Source organism: Ovis canadensis, chromosome 25 (assembly GCF_042477335.2).
Source record: "Ovis canadensis isolate MfBH-ARS-UI-01 breed Bighorn chromosome 25, ARS-UI_OviCan_v2, whole genome shotgun sequence".
Taxonomy (NCBI): domain Eukaryota; kingdom Metazoa; phylum Chordata; class Mammalia; order Artiodactyla; family Bovidae; genus Ovis; species Ovis canadensis.
The window spans coordinates 41,642,097-41,663,606 of NC_091269.1; the positions used below are offsets into that span (position 1 = coordinate 41,642,097).

The 21,510-nt window shown below is 37.1% G+C and overlaps 1 protein-coding gene across 2 annotated transcripts in view; it reads right to left on the reverse strand.

Annotated features, from left to right (window-relative positions):
- CTNNA3 (catenin alpha 3) overlaps window positions 1-21,510 on the reverse strand; it is a 1,891,866-nt gene that overhangs the window by 1,749,504 nt on the left and 120,852 nt on the right. For both annotated transcript variants that reach the window (XM_069571817.1, XM_069571818.1), the window contains exon 4: window positions 276-442. In XM_069571817.1, the coding sequence (XP_069427918.1) occupies window positions 276-442 (167 nt within the window). The remainder of the gene's footprint in view (window positions 1-275; window positions 443-21,510) is intronic.

Below are 21,510 nucleotides of genomic sequence, written 5' to 3' on the forward strand. Positions count from 1 at the left end.
GCATAATAACTTAAATGGTCAAAAGCCTAGAAATTTTCTAGCCATTTCCTTATCAATAAGCCTTCTTCTGTTTTTCAGTCTCCCACTGGCTTTAAAACTCACTTCTGGCTTCATTCTTGTGAAGTACGCATTAGTTTCACAACCCAATCAAGTCAACTTCTGAATGGTGACATTAAGAAATGAGAGTACCGATGTGCTCGGATTGATGCTGGGTTCAGAAAATGGAATTATAAGTGAGAACAATGCCAAGGTAAACTAAGTCATCTTTTACTTACAGCTGACACGTGCTGCAAGAGACACATGACATCAATCATATCTGCGAGGACAAGGAGTCTGGTAACTGCAGCCAGCAAGGCACGGGCAGCCTGAACCACAGCTTCCCTTTTCGGGAGATAACAGGGGTCATCTGCAAATCGCTCAGCTGATACTTTCAGAGCTTCACCTGAAACACACAACCCCAAATATGTTATATTTTAAGCTTCACTTATGCCTGTTGCAGCATTTATCATCCAACTTAATTCCAAGTACATTCCATGACTAAGCATAATATTAAACTACTGTCACTTGACACTAGAACATCATCTCAATAAAAAAATGCACTTTCAAATTGATATTTGTTTTTGATAAATGTTCTGGAGGTTAAGAATCATGGTACCATTTTTCTGCATGAAAACTGTGTTCAATTGACCAGCAACATCTAATAAAATTGCTGTCAACTTCTGCATTTGCTGAATCTCATTTGCTGTGAAAGGTTTCATTACTAAGGCTTCAATCGGAAACAATTTTGTTTATAAAAATAAGATAAATCTTCACTGAGTTACATTCCAACTCAATGGATGTTAGAAAAGAACTAGCCTTTAAAATAGTAAGACAGCATTTCTCTGATAAAAGTTTAACATAGGTAGATTTATTCTAAATTGTCAACATACTAATAAACTATATCCTAAACTTAGTCATGGAAATAATATTTCACAGTACTTGTTAGAGAAATATACTCACTATTTTTAAGGTTTCTTCATTTAAAATATTTTCTTTATAAAAGTAACATGCATCAATTTATTTTAAGAAGTTCACAGTTCAGAAAGGTGCAAAATGAAAAATCCCTCTTTACTCTACTCCATTAACATAATTGCTAAAGATTTAGCACATCCACTATTTTTTAATTTTTTAAATTTAAACATTTTTATTATGAAAGCAATATGTGGCTTGCTACTTTTAAATAATTTACCATACTAGAGAATATAAAGTGAATTTTTTGTCCATTTCCATAAAAATCCCCAAAATAACCATTAAGTTCTTTTATCTATCCAGAAATTTTTCTATGAATGTATGTTTTATGTGTGGGCATATATATATATATGTATACTTTTAAATACATAATATATTTTATTAGTATATTCAGTCATATACATATATATTATTTAAAAGGTTTATATCCTAGGAAAGCATAGATATTATATGTTATAAAGGAAACATATAGAAGGTATAGATTCAGATTCTTTTCATAAATAGTATTATACTATAGGCTTTCCTTGTAGCTCAGTCAGTAGAAAATCCACCTGCAATGTAGGAGACCCAGGTTCAGTCCCTGGGTCAGGAAGGTCCCCTCGAGAAGGAAATAGCAACTCACTCCAGTATTCTTGCCTGGAGAATTCCCATGGACAGAGGAGCCTGGCAGGCTACCATGGCATTGTGAGTTGGACACAACTTAGTGACTAAACCACCACCACCATTATACTATAAAAACTTTCTACATTCTTTTCACCTATCAATTTATTTTCTTTACATATTGGGATACAGATGATCAGGAAGCAACAGAGCACAAAACTTAATAATGTGGGCACAAGTCACTTAGCCTCTTTAGGTTTCATTTTTTTCCACTATAAGTGGTTTTTGTTCAGTCACTCAGACACATTCAACTTTTTGCAACCCCATGGACAAGTAGCAAGTTAGGCTTCCCTGTCCTTCACTATTTCCCAGAGTTTGCTCAAACTCACATCCATTGAATCAGTGATGCCATCCAACAGTCTCATCCTCTGTCACCCCCTTCTCCTCCTGCCCTCAATTTTCCCAGCATCAGGGTCTTTTCCAATGAGTCAGCTCTTCATATCAGGTAGCCAAAGTATTGGAGTTTCAGCTTCAGCATCAGTCTGTCCAATGAACATTCAGGACTGGTTTCCTTTAGGATTGACTGGTTTGATCTCCTTGCAGTCCAAGGGACTCTCAAGAATCTTCCCCAGCAACACACCTCAAAAACCTCAATTCTTAGGCACTCAGCCTCTTTAATGGTCTAACTCTCATATCCATACATGACACCTGGAAAACCATAGCTTTGACTAGACAGACTTCTATCAGCAGAGTGATGTCTCTGCTTTTTAATACACTGTCTAGGTTTGTCATAGCTTTCCTTCCAGGGAGCAAGCGTATTTTATTTTCATGGCTGCGGTCACTGTCCACACTGATTTCAGAGCCCAAGAAAACAGAATCTGTCACTGTTTCCATTTTTTGGCATCTATTTGCCATGAAGTGATGGGACTGGATGCCATGATCTTAGCTTTTGATTGCGGAGTTTTAAGCCAGGTTTTTCACCCTCCTCTTTCACTTCATCAGGAGGCTATTTAGTTCCTCTTCCCTTTTGGACATTAGGGTGGTGTCATTTGAATATCTGAAGTTACTGATATGTCTCCCAGTGATCTTGATTCCAGCTTGTGCTTCATCCAGTCTGGCATTTCACATGATGTACTCTGCATATAAGTTAAATAAGCAAGGTGACAATATACAGTCTTTACGTACTCCTTTCCCAATTTTGAACCAGTCTGCTGTTCCATGTCCAGTTCTTGACCTGCACACAGGTTTCTCAGGAGGCAGGTAAGGTGATCTGGTATTCCCATCTCTTGAAAAATGTTTCACAGTTTGCTGTGATCCACATAGTCAAAGACTTTAGCATAATCAATGAAGAAGCAGATGTTTTTCTGGAATTCTGTTGTTTTATTTTCTGTGATCCAACAGATTTTGGCAATTAGATCTCTGGTTCCCCTGCCTTTTCTCAATATAGCTGCTACATCTGTTTCACATGCTATTGAAGCCTAGCTTGAAGGATTTTGACCATTACCTTGCTAGCATGTGAAATGAGCAAAATTACAAGGTAGTTTGAACATTGTTTGGCTTGCCTTTCTTTGGGATTATAATGAAAACTGACCTTTTCCAGCTCTATGGCTACCGCTGAGTTTTCCAAATTTGCTGGCAGAAAATCAGAGGTACCAAGAGAACATTTCACGCAAAGATGGGCACAATGAAGGACAGAAATGGTAAGGACCTAACAGAAGCAGAAGAGATTAAGAAGAGGTGGCAAGAATACACAGAAGAATTGTACAAAAAAGGTCTTATGACCTGAATAACCATGATGGTCTGGTCACTCACTGTAAATGTAGCTGATAATAGTAAGTATAATTTTTATGAAGATTAAATAAGAGCAGTGTTTGGAACTTACTAAGAGTTGATTAGCTGTTTCGTCATTCTTTTTAATGCTTGAATAAAATTACATTTAATTGATATATTATAACTTACTTTTCCAGGCCTTCCATTTTGTTAGTAATGCTTTTCCAAGTTTTGTTGAGAAATAATTGGCATGTATCACTGTATAAGTTTAAGGCATAGAAAATGATGGTTTGATTTACATATATTGTAAAAAATACTATCAGATTAAGTTCATCTGATAGTAACATTCATCATTTTGTGTAAATAAAGAAAAAGAAGGAAGAAAAGGGGAAAAAACGTTCTTTGTGATGAGAGTTCAAGATTTACTCTCTTATCAATTCTCCTTTATATAATACAGCAGTATTAACAATGTCACAGTGTCGTACATTGCATCCCTCATACTCATTTAAATGGTAAATGTGTACCTTTTGACCATATTTATCTAACTCCCCCTCCCACCACACCCAACCTCTGGTTGAGTGCAACTGCAAGTCTGATCTCTTTTGTTGAGTTTGGTCTTATTTTTGCTTTTTAGATCTCACAAGTAAGTGAAATCATAAAGTATTTGTCTGCGTTTGTCTGACTTATTTCACTTAGAATAATGCCTTCAGGGTCCCCCAATATTGTTGCATATGGTAGGATTTCCTCATTTTTTGTGGATGAATAATAGTGCATTGTGTATATGCCGCATCTTCTGTATCCATTCATTCATCTGTGGACATTTAGGTTGTTCCCATGTCTTGACTATTGTAAATAACGCCTCTATGAACATGGGGATACAGATAACTTTTTAATTTCATGTTTTTGTTTGCTTTACATATATTAACAGAAGTGGAATTGCTGAATTACACCATAGTTCTATTTTTAAATTTTTGAGAGTCCTTCATACAGTTTTCCATTAAAATCACACCAATAGTACACAAGGATTCCCTTTGCTTCACACTCACACCATTAAGCTCTTATCAGATATATGGTTTGCAAATATTTTTCTCCATTCCATAAATTATCTTTTTACTTTGTTGATGATTTCTTTCACTGCAAGAAATGTTTTACTTTGATCTAGTTCCACTTGTTTAATTTTCATTTTGTTTCTTATGCTTCAGGTGTCATATCCAAAAATATCATTACTGAGGTCCATCACAAGAAGATTTATTTTTCTGTTATTTTCCTAGGAATTTAATGGTTTCAGATATTACATTTAAATATTTAATCCATTTTGAGTTAATTTTTCTGATTGATGTTAGATAGGAGCCCAGTTTCATTCTTTTATATATGAAATTCAATTATCCCAGCACTATTTATTGAAGAGAAGCATCATTTTGCTGACAAAGGTCCGTATAATCAAAGCTATGATTTTTCCAGTAGTTATGCAGAATGTGAGAGTTGGACCATGAAGAAGGCTGAGCATGGAAGAATTGATGCTTTCGAAGTGTGGTGCTGGAGAAGACTCTTGAGAGTCCCATGTACTGTAAGGAGATCAAACCAGTCAATCCTAAAAGAAGCCAACCCTGACTATTCATTGGAAGGACTGGTGCTCAAGCTGAAGCTCCAAACTTTGGCCACCTGATGCAAAGAGCCACCCCACTGGAAAAGATCCTAATCTGGGAAAAGATTGAGAGCAAGAAGAGAAGGGAATGACAGGAGGTGAGATGGTTGGATGGAATCACTGATTGAATGGACATGAGTTTGGGCAGACTCAGGGAGATAATGAAGGACAGGAAAGCCTGGCATGCTACAGTTCATGAGGTTGCAAAGAGTTGCACATGACTTAACAAATGAACAACAACAACAACAATTTATTGAAGAAACTGTCTTTTCTCCTTTGAGTTCTCATCTCTCTTCATAAATATTAGTTGACTATAAATGCTTGGGTTATTTCTGGGCTCTTGATTCTCTCCTATGGATCTGTTTATGTATGAGGCCCCTATTGAACACACAAATTATTTCCAACTTTTTTCTATTTCAAACAATACTACAAAGAATGCCCATAATATGTATCTTTGCATGTATGGACAAATTTAGCTGTAGCATAAATTCTTAAAATTAGAATTGCTGAGTCAGAGGTAAATGAATTTTAAGTATTGATATACATGCCAAAAAATTCTCTAAACACAACCACCTCACCAACATCTGGAAGGGCCTGTTTCATCTACTTTACTCGATGACTCTTTGTTTCTATTTATTCACAATCTTCAGCATAAAGAAAATACAATAAATTATTATTTAAAATAATAAGAATAATATATCTTAATATGGACAAAACCTGTGAAAGGTCTAAGACTGTCTTAATATTTTAATACATTCCATTTAGCTCTTCTAAGCAATACCATGAGAGGTAACAAGATGGCAGAATAGAATAGTATGTGTTCATCTTCTCCTGTGAGAACTCTAAAATATGACCATTATATCTACTACTGTGGGCAAGAATCTCTTAGGATAAATGGAGTAGCCATCATAGTCAACAAAAGAGTCCGAAATGCAGTACGTGGATGCAATCTCAAAAATGACAGGATGATCCCTGTTTATTTCCAAGGCAAACCATTCAATATCACAGTAATTCAGTTCTATGCCCCAACCAGTAATGCTGAAGAAGCTGAAGCTGAACAGTTCTATGAAGACCTACAAGACCCTCTAGTACTAACACCCAAAAAAGATGTCCCTTTCCTTATAGGGGACTGGAATGCAAAAGTAGGAAGTCAAGAGCTACCTGGAGTAACAGGCAAACTTGGCCTTGGAGTACAAAATGAAGTAGGGCAAAGGCTCACAGAGATTTGCCAAGAGAACACACTGGTCATAGCAAACACCCTCTTCCAAAAACACAAGAGAAGACTCTACACGTGGACATCACTAGATGGTCATACCGAAATCAGATTGATTATTTTCTTTGCAGCCAAAGATGGAGAAGCTCTATACAGTCAGCAAAAATAAGACCGGGAGCTGACTGTGGCTCAGATCATGAACTCCTTATTGCCAAATTCAGACTTAAATTGAAGAAAGTAGGGAAAACCACTAGACCATTCACGTATGATCTAAATCAAATCCCTTATGATTATACGGTGGAAGTGACATATAGATTCAAGGGATTAGATCTGATAGAGTGCCTGAAGAACTATGGATGGAGGTTCATGACATTGTACAGGAGGCAATGATCAAGACCATCCCCAAGAAAAAGAAATTTAAAAAAGGCAAAATGGTTGTCTGAGGAGGCCTAAGAAATAGCTGAGAAAAGAAGAGAAGCTAAAGGAAAAAGATAAAAGGAAAGATATAGCCAATTGAATACAGAGTTCCAAAGAATATCAAGGAGAAATAAGAAAGCCTTCCTCAGTGATCAATGAAAAGAAATAGTAGAAAACAATAGAATGGGAAAGACTAGAGATCTCTTCAGGAAAATCAGAGATATCAAGGGAATATTTCATGTAAAGATGGTCTCAATAAAGGACAGAAATGGTATGGACCTAACAGCAGCAGAAGATATTAAGAAGAGGTGGCAAGAATAAACAGAAGAACTATATAAAAAAGATCTTCACGACCCAGATAATCAAGATAGTGTGATTCACTCACCTAGAGCAAGACATCCTGGAATATAAAGTCAAGTGGGCCTTAGGAAGCATCACTACGAACAAAGCTAGTGGAGGTGATGGAATTCAAGTTGAGCTATTTCAAATCATAAAAGACGATGCTATGAAAGCACTGCACTCAATATGTCAGCAAATTTGGAAACTCAGCAGTGGCCATAGGACTGGAGAAGGTCAGTTTTCATTCCAATCTCAAAGAAAGGCAATGCCAAAGAATGTTCAAACTACTGCACAATTGCACGCATCTCACACTCTAGCAAACTAATGCTCAAAATTCTCCAAGCTAGGCTTCAACAGTATATGAACTGTGAATTTCCAGATGTTCAAGCTGGATTTAGAAAAGACAGAGGAACGAGAGATCAAGTTGTCAACATCTGTTGAGTAATTGAAAAAGCAAGAGAGCTCCAGAAAAACATCTACTTCTGCTTTATTGACTACACCAAAGCCTTTGGCTGTGTGGATCACAACAAACTGTGGAAAATTCTTCAAGAGATGGGAATACTAGACCACCTGACCTACCTCCTGAGAAACCTGTATGCAGGCCAAGAAGCAACAGTTAGAACTGGACATGGAACAACAGACTGGCTCCAGATCAGGAAAGCAGTATGTCAAGGCTGTATATTATCACCCAGCTAATTTAACTTAAATGCTGAGTATATCATGCAACCTGTTGGACTAGATGAAACACAAGCTGGAATCAAGATTGCCCAGAGAAATATCAATAACCTCAGATGTGCAGATGACACCACCTCATGGGAGAAAGCAAAGAAGAAATAAAGAGCCTCTTGATGAAAGTGAAAGAGGAGAGTGAAAAACTTGGCTTAAAGCTCAACATACAGAAAACTAAGGTCATGGCGTCTGGTCCCATCACTTCATGGCAAATAAATGGGGAAACAATGGAAACAGTGACAGATTTTAATTTGGGGGGCTCCAAAATCACTGCAGATGGTGACTGCAGCCATGAAATTAAAAGACACTTGTTCCTTGAAAGAAAATTTATGACCAACCTAGACAGCTTATTTAAAAGCAGAGACATTACTCTGCCAACAAAGGTCCCTCTAGTCAAAGCTATGGTTTTTCCAGTAGTCATGTATGGATGTGAGAGGTGGACTATAAAGAAAGCTGAGCACCAAAGAATTGATGCTTTTGAACTGTGGTGTTGGAGAAGACTCTTGAGAGTCCCTTGGACTGCAAGGAGGTCAAGCCAGTCCATCCTAAAGGAAATCAGTCCTGAATATTCATTGGAAGGACTGATCCTGAAGCTGAAGCTCCAGTACTTTGGCCACATGATGTGAAGAACTAACTCATTGGAAAAGACCCTGATGCTGGGAAAGACTGAAGAAAGTAGGAGAAGGAGATGACAGAGGATGAAATGGCTGGATGGTATCACCAACTTGATGGACATGAGTTTGAGCAAGCTCCAGGAATTGGTGATGGACAGGGAAGCCTGGCGTGCTTCAGTCCATGGGGTCACAAAGAGTCAGACATGTCTGAGTGACTGAATAGAACTGAACTGAAGCAACACCAAGTTAGGAACTCAGGCTGTGAAGTCAGACACTTCTGAGATCAAATTCTTATCTGCCACTTCTAGTTCTGAGACTGTGGACAGTTAAATATTTTCAGTGTCCTTATCAATAGGAAATGGATTAAAATATTAATTGTCTCACAGTGTTTCTAGGATGTTTAAATGAAATATATTTTATAATATACATTTAACACAGTATCTGAACATGAAACGCACTCAACAAATGTTAGCTGTTATTTTCTCAGGAAATTTCTAGTAGAGACAGTAAATTTTTAAACCAGTAAATGGTTTTTTTAATGCGTTTCTCTGCAAGTCAGAATTGCTACTAGGAAATAGGAAAATTAAAGTGACCTCTGAAATTAAGAGAGCAAATGAATTCCCACAGAAGATTATCTTTTCTTGTCATGTGTCTGAATTGTAAAGTTATGATAGCCTTTATAGAATATTGTCTTTGACTTCACATACTAAAATTAAATACATATTCAAAAAGAATTATATGTTCTTGACTCTAAAGATGTTAAGATGCTGAACAACTGGCTGAAGAGACATACTCAGAAAAAGGTCATTTAAACCTTAAACAATTACAGTCTTTGTCTCTGTTAAGGCAATATAAAGACCCAGCCAAGTAGCGTTGTTGGGTTATTCTTGAAAAACAAAAATGTTACTCCTCAAATACATTAATAAAGATGTAGTAAGTAAACTTTCCTATTACTGGACTTACTACCCTCCCTCCTCTATAATACTGCCAATCTTTTCCAGCTGTATTCAGTCCATACTTCTGCTTTCAACATAAACATTACTTTCTGCAGGAAGCCTTAGCCCCCTCTTACTAAAGCAGATCTTATGGTAGGGTTCTATGCTTCCTATCATAATCCTTATTATCACTTATTGTGTGAGTGCGTGCTAAGCCATTTCAGTTGGGTCCAACTCTTTGCGACCCTATGGACTATAGCCCACCAGGCTTCTCTGTCCATGGGATTCTCCAGGCGAGAATATTGAAGTGGTTTGCTTTGCCCTCCTCCAGGGGATCTTCCTGATCCAGGGATCGAACCTGCATCTCTTATATCTTCTGCATTGGTAGGTGGGTTCTTCACCACTAGCGCCACCTGGGAAGACTTCACTTATTGCAATAACCTGTATCAAAGCCTGTCTTTTCTTCTGAATCAGAAGACTGTGAGTATAAGAGGTGTACTGGTCCTGTCACCACAATATGCAGAGTGTAGAATAGCACGTGTGTCTGTGGGCTTCCCAAATGGCTCAGTGGTAAACAAACTCCTTGCCCAATGCAGGAGACGTGGGTTTCAATCCCTGGGTCAGAATCCCCTGGAGAAGGAAATGGCAACCCACTCCAGGATTCTTGCCTGGGAAATCACAAAACAACAACAATAAGGACTCTTGTGAGAGCAAGAGAAATACTGGTGCTGGTCACTACAATATTCACAGCGTCTAGAATAACACTTACTCTCTTGCATAATTCTATACATTGAATGTGTATTGTTGAATGAATACATGAATAAACATTATTCAACTTTCCTCTGACAAGTTTTTGCTGTTATCTACATAGCACAGATCCATCATAGGCATCTGAGATCTAGAGCATTTTGCAGCCCAAGTTCATCACAGAGTCAAAAAACACGGATACAATCTAAGCAGGGCTCAGGTAGAGACCTGTACAAAGTACTAAGAGGCACAGAGGAAAAGGACCTACCTCTGTGTGAAGTGTCAGAGGACACGTAACTAAATACTCTAGGTAAGAGCAGTATGTTCCAGCTATTGACAACGATAGACAACTTATAGAATTTAGCTAATTCCCAGCCAAACTGACTGGCATTCAGAGAAAATAGATATTTTCCTAATTAAGCATTTAAAAAGTATAACAAATTTCCCTTCTATCTAGAATATTAGCATCTGTGCTTTATAAAGTCTACATGCAAGGAGTCTATTCTTCTGAAATAATTCCCAGTCTTTCTTATAACACTTTTACCTTGCAGTTAATTGGAAATTTTACTTTCAAAATACATACAAATAAAAAACTACATTTTTCCTTCAAGAAATTCTACTTTATATATAAAAGCAATTTACTAAACGTCATAAAAACATCACAAGAACTAGATTCAGAAGGTTTCCTTTCTACTGGGATCATTTTGTTCCTTTCCTATCAAATATGCTCCTTTTAATCTTCAAAAAAATCCATTATGAAATGCCTGCTTGAATACAATACTAAGGCATAAACTTTAGAATGATTATATAGGCACATCTTATACCTATACAAATGTGATATAGGAAAACTTCTACATATACAAAAATTTAATGGGAAAGGCTTTCTATGATCCTATGAGTAAACTCCAAAAGGTAAAAAAAGAACACTTCTGGGACAAATAGACACATTACAAATTATTCTTCACTTCATAAAAGATATGTACATGTTTCTTTTAAATATCAAGTTCCTTTACTACAATTCAAAAGTTTAAATTCACTTTCTAAAAATGATCATATTGATTATAAATGTGAAAAATCAAAGAAAACAATGTGTAAACAAAAACAATGTATAAACAATGTATAAAAAAATCCACAGGAGAAAGGGGAACAACTAAAATGAAAATGGGCAAATACTAAAGATCAAATTTCCTCCAACTTTTATAATTAACATTATTTATGACTCAATTAAGGTTTCTAGTTATGCCTTTGGCCACCCCTCCAATTGTGTTTTAATATACCATACACATATAACATGCACTAGTACATATTAATTGATTCAATATATAATAACATACTCTGGTATAATGGAGTTCACATGCTCAAAGTGGGCACTAGGGGTTTGGTTTTATTTGTTTTTCATTGGAAAACGTCCACTTTGCATGTTAAAGCTCCTAAGAGGTAGAAACTTAAATTTAACGTTGAAGCAGATCAATTGGGGGTGGGGGTGGGAAGGGGGAAGAGAAGAGGGGAAAATTACTTCAACTAGGTACTAAACTTACACAGATATTTAAAAATAAGCAAAGATCCTCCTTAAAATGTTTTAGCCAATTTGACTGCAAGGAGCAAAAATGCTTATCATAGCAGGGGCTTCCCTAATGGCTTAGACAGTAAAGAAACCGCATGAAATACAGGAGACCTAGTTCGGTTCCCAGGTTGGTAAGATTCCCTGGAGGAGGGAATGGCTTCCCACTCCAGTATTCTTACCTGGAGAATTCCATTGACAGAGGAGCCTGGCAGGCTATATATATTCCATGGGATCACAAAGAGTTGGACACTTTCACTTTCATTATCATAGCAGACAAAAGAGCTGAAAAGCTAGTGTTGTGTGGACTTGGGCTTGGGAGCTACAAGGACATCAGCAGGACCTATGGAATCAGAATATAGCTGCCTATGGTTGCCTTTGTAAGTATATGCATTTTATTTCCCTTGCATTATCTTTAAACTCTCAATAAAGTCTTATTAAAATTTACATTTTAGTTCCAATCAAGGCAGAGAAACAAAGACCAGATTTCTTTCTCACCTGAAAAAAAAACAAAAATAGACAAAATATATGAAAAATAGTTGTGAAGAGCATTAGGCAATAAAGGACAGTAATCACTGAGAAACGGTAAACAAAATAGGAAGAACTCTTTGATAGCCCTAGTTAGTGCCTTGAGAGACTTCCTAGGCTACAGATAGGAAAGGGAAACTAAGAGACTGGAGAATATTCTGAGCTGAAAAGACAAAGCTGAATCTCCAGGGAGATTGTGACCACTAACATATGTTTACACAGGAAAGAAGAGAGCTACACACAGAGAGAACTCAGAAGATCTTAATTCTTGAACATTCAGCTGGATACTAATCAACACATACATTGGAGGAAACTACCCAAAGCTAGGGAAGTGTCAGTTGCTCAGTCATGTCCAACTCTTTGTGACCCTATGGACTGTAGCTCTTATATCCATGGGATTCTCCAGGCAAAGAATACTGGAGTTGGTTGCTGTTTCCTTCTCCAAGGGATCTTCCTGACCCAGGGATCAAACCCAGGCCTCCCTCACTGCAGGGAGAAAGAACCATCCAAACGGATTTTAAGTAATAGTACTTAGCACTTACACAAAGTTGGAAATACTGCTTGTTCTCACTTTCAGAATGAAGAATTTCATAACTCATGGAATATTGGATAGAGTACATAGAAGGGTCTTACCTCAATAATGGGAAAAATTAGTCCTGGACTGAGCATTGTCCCAGTCCCTCCAACAAGGAAATTCAAAGAGAGTAAAATTTCTGCCTTAAAGGCCAATAGCAGCCATGCATTAGAGAATAGCAGCGGCCACATAAAGGCAACAAAAGGACAGCATATTGAAATAACTTCAGTGGAAAGACACAGACAATCTGCCACCAATCCCTGCACCACTGAGAACAATCAAACTGAGTTGGGAAATATATTGACAAAAAAAAAAAAGAAATATATTGACAGAGTTAATTCCACAAAATTATAAATTTGTCTAAAATATAAAATATGATGGCAGCTAGTTTCTATAAAACTGATGGAAATATCTCCTAGCATCATAGTTGAGATATAGCAGAAGCTCTCTTAAAAGCCCTTCTCTTAACCATCTCTTTAGATGAATCAACTCTTTATTTCCTCTCAGCAACATTAATGACCCCCCTCTTTCCTGCTCAATACCAAAGGAGTATCTCAAGTATATTGAAGACTTCCTGATCCTACGAAATTAAGGCATGCCAAGAGTCTATTAGATTCTTCCCCAATATTTTCATGTGAGTTGTAATTATAACTGTAATTTTATTAAGTATGTAAACTTATCCAGTAATAGTACAAAAGGTTTGCCATTTCTTTGAAAATTAATTTGAATCCTTGGAGACAATAAAGGTGGTTTCCTAAAACTGTTATCAAATTGAATGTGGGAGAAAAATGGTAAAAGTTGGGGCAAAGGAAAGGAGAATATTATAAAACATCAAGGCTTTAGCAGTTAGGTAGCTTCTCAAATGTCACTAAGTTCTCTTCCATAAAGACATCAAAATAGGAAGCCATAGTCAATGTAGTATTGGTGTGATTCAGGCAAAAGCAACTGTGTGAGACTCAATCTATACTGAAAATGAGCCTGGGCCAAAAGTCAAAACATTAGCTAATGTTCATGTTATATTCATTAAGATAAAATACTTAAGGTGTAGGGGTGTGTGTGTGCATAAAAAACAAACTTTTCACTTCCAATAAAAAGAACAATATATTTGAAGCAAAAATTTCTGTGGCTAACTTCTCTGTTGGTACAATGGATAGGAATCTGTCTGCCAAAGCAGGAAACATGGGTTCAATCCCTGATCCAGTAAGATTCCAAGTGCCACAAAGCAACTAAGCCTGTCTGCCACAACGACTGACCCTGTGCTCTACAGCCCAGGAGCCTCAAGTACTGAACTCTATGTGCCTAGAGGCCATGCTCCACAAGGGGAGCCATCTCAATAAGGAGTCAATGCACCACAAGGAAGAATAGATCCCGCTCACCACTAGAGAAAGCCCACAGGCAACAACGAAGACCCAGCACAACCAAAAATAAATTATTTTTAAAAAATTATTTTTTAAAATTATCTGTTGTATCTTTAAACATTAGAAATAATCTTTACATTTCAATCATATCTAGGCAAATTTTAATTATATATTTATATGTAAAAATACATAGCTCCATGCTTTAAAAAACCTTTATTAATGTCTTTTATGTGTACAATATTTTACTCAATATACAAACTATTCTTCTAAACAAACTATAATATAGAACTTTAAAAATAGAGCTATATGATGACACTTCAGAATTTCAAAGATGATAAACTACTTTTTTTAATTGCCAAAGAACTGGCAAAGTACTTTATGTCATATTTTAAGCTGACAATAATTTTAGGGTAATAAAATACATTAAATATATTTGAGTATTAAATTTAATATTGTACTTCCTATAACATTATATCCTAATATTTTGAGTATCATATATTTAAATCTACTTATAGTAAAAGAAAAAAGTGACAAGTAAGCATAGCAATCCATACAGTAAAATAAACAATAGAAAGAAATAGTATTATGGATTTAAAACTCAATTAAATGTTCAAACTTAAAGAGCTGAAATAGCTGCCAACAATTGCTGTCTATTGAATCTTTCTCCAAATAATCTATTGACTAATATGCTACCAATAAACACTTTCAATATTATTCTTGATGTCAACTTAATTCTTTGAGGGGAAAAAACTAAACCTTACAACTAAGATGCTAGCTTAAAGTTAATAATCCATTATTTTTCCCTTTACTTGATAAATCTGAGCAAAAATAGCTTCTATTATATTATGCTGAACTAGCAACACCTTGTACCCTTGATTTTTTTATACCTCTTAAAAGAATCTCACATTAGTGCTTTGAAGTTGAAGTGGCAATGCTATCAATTTTTTCTAAGACATACCTAACCCTTACAAAGAGTTCATTCACTCATATAACAAGTATCTGTTGAGCAATAGGGTAGGCAAAGCACCATGGAGTATATGATGTTGGCCAAAATGTGGACTCTGCAAGGGATCCCCAAATAGGAAAACAAAGCACTTCAATAGGAAGATTCTGTTTGGATTTGAATGTCAACCTATTCAGATGTATTCCGCTGAAGTATAATAAAACAGAACTCCATAGCACAGAAAAACATGCACATCATCATCATAATCCTTCATGAGCAAAGATCCTAAAGTCTTTCTCTGTTTAAAATAGTTCTAAAGTCCAGACTCCACTTCAAGATGACAATAAAGGAGGACCTTGAACTCACCTCCTCCCATGAACACATCACATCTGTAACTATATATGGAATAACTTCCTTTGGGGAAAAAACCTAAAAACTGTCTGAGTGATTCCTACTCATCAGGTGAATAAGGAAAAGCTCACATCAAACTGGGTAGGAGAGGATAGGATACAGTCTCACCATGAACCCCATCCTGAGCACAACAATCCACAGTCAGGAGGGAACTGAACACCCAGAGCTTCTCCTTAAAAAGTAGAGTTTGAATGACATATCAAGCAACCCAACTTTTAAGATCTGTACCAGAGAAACAAGCTCCTAACATATCTAGCTTTGAAAACCAATGGGGATCACGTTCAGGAAACCCACCAACTTATAACAAACTGAGAAATGGATCTTTAAAGGTTCGTATATGGGCTCACTGGCCTCGGAGCCCCATGCAGAGGCACCTAGACTTTAGGTATATGAGGCTTGTTTGTTATTCTGAAAGCATCAATCTGAGGGGCAGGCAACTAATTTTTCTAATTTAGCACAAATCTAGGAGCCTTCTTGCTGGCAGGCGCCCTCTTCACTCTCTCCTTCTGCCTTATTCTAGTCAGCAGGCACCATCTTTTTCTTTTTCACATTTTTACTATCCCCACCATCTTTTTTTTCTTTTTCCCTACAGTTCCCATCTATATGCTCTTCCTCTATTATTCCAGCCAGAAGGCACAATATTCATACTCTCCATCTGCTGTGCTTCAGAGTGCCAATATCTTCCAGAGGCTGTTTAATATAATGTGGAGCCCTGGTTTTTAAATTTGGTGCTCTGGTTTTTGTGGCCATTGCCTAGGGTATGTCCTTTGCGGACCCAGCTCTGAAGGCCAGTGGGGCTTCCAATCCTGGTGTCCCACAGGACTATAACAATCAGAGAGACAGTCTTAGCATACTACCTCTCCCAGGGCACAACACAGAAAACAGACTGAAACACACTTTCCGCCTTTTCTGTTAAAGGCCTATTAGCTTGTCCAGGAGTTTCAAAGGGAGGGGAGGCTTCTGGTTTGGCACCAACTAGGGGCCTACACAGATGCTTTCAAGGAAAGGAGGACAGCAGATGCTATCTTTGTGCTCTCCTTCTGCATTGCTCCAGCTCACATCTATCTCCTAGGAAGGAATTTATCCCTTGTCTGGCACATGGATTTTCTTGGCTACACCAATGGACACCTTTACATTGCCTGATTTTAGTGGCCAGTGGGAATTATGCTCACAGGTACCACAGAACTATACCAATGAAGAAAGATTTATTAAATGGCTACCATCCCCAGGATATAGCAAGAGGTAACAGATCCCAGGAACTCAGTATTTATGTGAAAGTGGCCCATTAACTTATCATCATAGCTGCAGTCTGAGGGGCAGGCTACTAATTAAACATAAATTTCAGTTCAGTTCAGTCGCTCAGTTGTGTCCAACTCTGCGACCCCATGAACCACAGCACGCCAGGCCTCCCTGTCCATCACCAACTCCCAGAGTCTACCCAAACCCATGTCCATCAAGTCAGTGATGCCATCCAACCATCTATCCTCTATCACCCCCTTCTCCTGCCCTCAATCTTTCCCAGCATCAGGGTCTTTCCAAATGAGCCCGCTCTTCACATCAGGTGGCCAAAGTATTAGGAGTTTCAGCTTCAACATCAGTCCTTCAAAAGAACACCCAGGACTGATCTTCTTTAGGATAGAATGGTTGGATCTCCTTGCAGTCCAAGGGACTCTCAAGAGTCTTCTCCAACACCACAGTTCAAAAGCATCAATTCTTCGGCGCTCAGCCTTCTTCACAGTCCAACTCTCACATCCTTACATGACTACTGGAAAAACCATAGCCTTGACTAGACAGACCTTTGTTGGCAAAGTAATGTCTCTGCTTTTTAATATGTTGTCTAGGCTGGTCATAACTTTCCTTCCAAGGAGTAAGTGTCTTTTAATTTCATGGCTGCAATCACCATCTGCAGCAATCTTGGAGCCCAGAAAAATAAAGTCAGCCACTATTTCCACTGTTTCCCCATCTATTTGCCATGAAGTGATGGGACAAGATGCCATGATCTTAGTTTTCTGAATGTTGAGCTTTAAGCCAACTTTTTCACTCTCACCAAGAGGCTCTTTAGTTCTTCTTCACTTTCTGCCATAAAGGTGGTGTCATCTGCATATCTGAGGTTATTGATATTTCTCCCAGCAATCTTGATTCCAGCTTGTGCTTCTTCCAGCCCAGCATTTCTCATGATGTACTCTGCATATAAGTTAAATAAGCAGAGTGACAATATACAGCCTTGACATACTCCTTTTCCTATTTGAAACCAGTCTGTTGTTCCATGTCCAGTCCTAACTGTTGCTTCCTAACCTGCATACAGGTTTCTCAAGAGGCAGATCAGGTGGTCTGGTATTCCCATCTCTCTCAGAATTTTCCACAGTTGATTGTGATCCACACAGTCAAAGGCATTGGCATAGTCAATAAAGCAGAAATAGATGTTTTTCTGGAACTCTCTTGCTTTTTCCATGATCCAGCAGATGTTGGCAGTTTGATCTCTGATTCCTCTGTCTTTTCTAAAACCAGCTTGAACATCAGGGAGTTCACGGTTCATGTATTGCTGAAGCCTGGCTTGGAGAATTTTGAGCATTACTTTACTAGCATGTGAGATGAGTGCAATTGTGCGGTAGTTTGAGCATTCTTTGGCATTGTCTTTCTTTGGAAATGGAATGAAAACTGACCTTTTCCAGTCCTGTGGCCACTGCTGAGTTTTGCAAATTTGCTGGCAGATTGAGTGCAGCACTTTCACAGCATCATCTTTCAGGATTTGAAACAGCTCAACTGGAATTCCATCACCTCCACTAGCTTTGTTCATAGTGATGTTTTCTATGGCCCACTTTACTTCACATTCCAAGATGTCTGGCTCTTGCATATAAGTTAAATTAGCAGGGTGACAATATACAGCCTTGACATACTCCTTTTCTGGAACCAGTCTGTAGTTCCATGTCCAGTTCTAACTGTTGCTTCCTGACCTGCATATAGATTTCTCAGGAAGCAGGTCAGGTGTTCTGATATTCCTATCTCTTGAGGAATTTTCCATAGTTATTTGTGATCCACATGGTCAAAGGCTTTGGCATAGTTAATAAAGCAGAAGTAGATGTTTTTCTGAAACTCTCTTGCTTTTTCAATGACCCAACAAATGTTGACAATTTGATCTCTGGTACCTCTGCCTTTTCCAAATCCAGCTTGAACATAAAGAAGTTCACAGTTCATATATTATTAAAGCCTGGCTTGGAGAATTTTGAGCATTAGTTTGCTAGCATGTGAAATAAGTGCAATTGTGCAGTAGTTTGAGCATTCTCTGGCATTGCCTTTCTTTGGGATTGGAATGAAAACTGACCTTTTCCAGTCCTGTGGCCACTGCTGAGTTTCCAAATTTGCTGGCGTATTGAGTGCAGCACTTTCACAGCATCATCTTTTAAGATTTGAAATAGTTCAACTGGAATTCCATCACCTCCACTAGCTTTGTTCGTAGTGATGCTTCCTAAGGCCCACTTGACTTCACATTCCAGGATGTCTGGCTCTAGGTGAATGATCACACCATCGTGTTTATCTGGGTCATGAGGATCTTTTTTGTATAGTTCTTCTGTGTTCTTGCCACCTCTTCTGCTAACATAAAACTCACAAAGAAGTCAAAGCAGTTAACTGTACATATCAAAAATATAAAGAGATAACATTTAAAATTCTGAAAAATTATTATATTAAATACATTTCATTCATAATAGTATCAAGAGAAAAAAATACTTTGGAATAAATTTAACAAAAGTAGTGCATGATTTGTACACCGAAAACTACAAAACATTTCTGAAGGAAATTAAAGACAACAAAAGGAATGATAGCCCATATTCATGAATGAAAAGATTTAATATTGTTAAGATGGAAATACTCCCAAAACTGGGCTACAGATTCAGTACAAACCCTAACAAAACTTTGCTGGCTCCTTTGAAGTAAATGACAAGCTGATCCTAAAATTCATATGGAAATACAAAGGACCCAGGACTGTCAAAAGAACCTTGGCAAAACAAGAGCTAAGTTGGAGGTTTCACACTTCCTAATCACACCTCATAAGGTGATTTCAAAACTTACAAGGAAGCTAATATAAATATAACTGATATCCCAGAAATAAACTCTTATATTTATAGCCAACCAATCCTTAACAAAGATGCCAAGAAAATTCAGTGAAAAATTAATAGCTATTTTCAATATATGGTGATGAGACAACTGGATATCCACATTAAGAAAAAAGAAAAAAAGTGAACCTGAACCTCTAACTCATACTATACACAAAAGTTCACTCAAAATGAATCTCAGACCTCTGCCTGAATTAAAACTATAAAACTCAGGAAAAACCCATGGGAGTAAAACTTCATGATCTTAGGTTAGGAATAATGTCTTATATATGCAACCAAAGCAATTTTTAAAATAAAACATTGCTGCTGCTCCTGCTAAGTTGCTTCAGTCGTGCCCGACTCTGTGTGACCCCATAGACAGCAGCCCACCAGGCTCCCCTGTCCCTGGGATTCTCCAGGCAAGAACACTGAAGTGGGTAAAATAATACATTAGGTGATTAAAAATGAAAACTTTTAAACCACATATAGCCAGAGCAATTTTCAGCAAGAACAAAGTTGGAGGTATTTTGAACCTCCTGATTTCAAAAATTATTACAAAACTATAGTAATAAGTGCAGTATGTTATTGGCATAAAAACAGACATAGACCAATGGAACAGAATACAGAGCCCAGAAATAAACCCACACATATGCAGTCCATTGATCTTCAATAAATGTACCAGGAATACACAATGGAGAAAAGATATTCTCTTCAGTACATGGTTTGGGAAAATCAGATACCCACATGCAAAAAATGCAAATGGACTCTTTCCTTACTCCATATGCAAAAATCAAAATGGACTAAAGATTTAAATGAAAAACCTGAAGCAATAAAACCTTTAAATAAAAACAGAGAAAAAGTTTCTAGACATTGGACTCAGCAATCATTTCTTGGATATGAAACCAAAAGCACAGACAAAAAAAGCAAAAATAGACAAGTGGAATTACAACAAACTAAAAAGTTTCTGCAAAGAAAAAAAAATTAGTTAACAAAATGAAAAGGCCACCTACAGGAGAGATTTTTAGCAAACCATATATCTGATGAGAGGCTAATATTCAAAAAATAAGGAATTCCTACAATTAAATAGGAAAAAAGCAAACAAATAATCCAGTTTAAAAATGGCCAAAGGACCTCAATAGACATTTCTCCAAAGAAGACATACAAATGACAAACAGGTATAAGAAAATATACTCAACATCACTAATCATAAAGAAAATGCAATTCAAAACCACATCGCAATATCACTTCACAACTGTCAGGATGGCTATTATCAAAAAATCAAAGGACAGCAAGTGATCAGGATATAGAGAGAAGGAAACCCTTGCAGGTTGTTGATGGGGATCTAAATTGGTACAGCCACTATGGAAAACAATATGGAGGTTCCTCAAAAAATTATAACTTTAGTCATCATTTGATCCAGCAATCCCACTTCTGAGTATATATCGAAAGGAATTTAAGTATGAATCTCATAGAGATACTTACACTGCCATGTTCAGTGCAACATTGTTTAAAATAGCAAATGTAAAGTAACCTAAATGTCCACTGATGAATAAATGGATAAAGAAACTGTGGTATATACATATAACAAAATATCATTTAGCCTTAAAAAAAAAGGAGGAAATTCTGCTATTTGCAACAACTTGAATGGACCTGCAAGGTACTTCCCTGTGTGAAATAAGACAGACACAGAAAGAAAAATTCTGTGTAATCTCCAGAATCTAAAATAGTTAAGGCATAGAAGTAACTAATGGTTTTTAGAAGCCTGAGGGAGGGGTTAAGGGGTGATTTTGATCAAAGCGTACAAAGTTTCAGTTGTGAAAGATAAAAAATTCTGGGTGTCTACTGTACAACATAGGCCTATGATTAGCAATGCTGTATTGTATACTTAAACTTTGCTGAGGGTAGATTTTATGTTAAGTGCTCTTATCACAAAAGGAAAAAACAAAAGCAAATAAAAAGAGGGACAGTTTTTGTAGGTGATAGATAAGTTTATGACATTGATTGTGATGATAGTTTCACAGGTATAT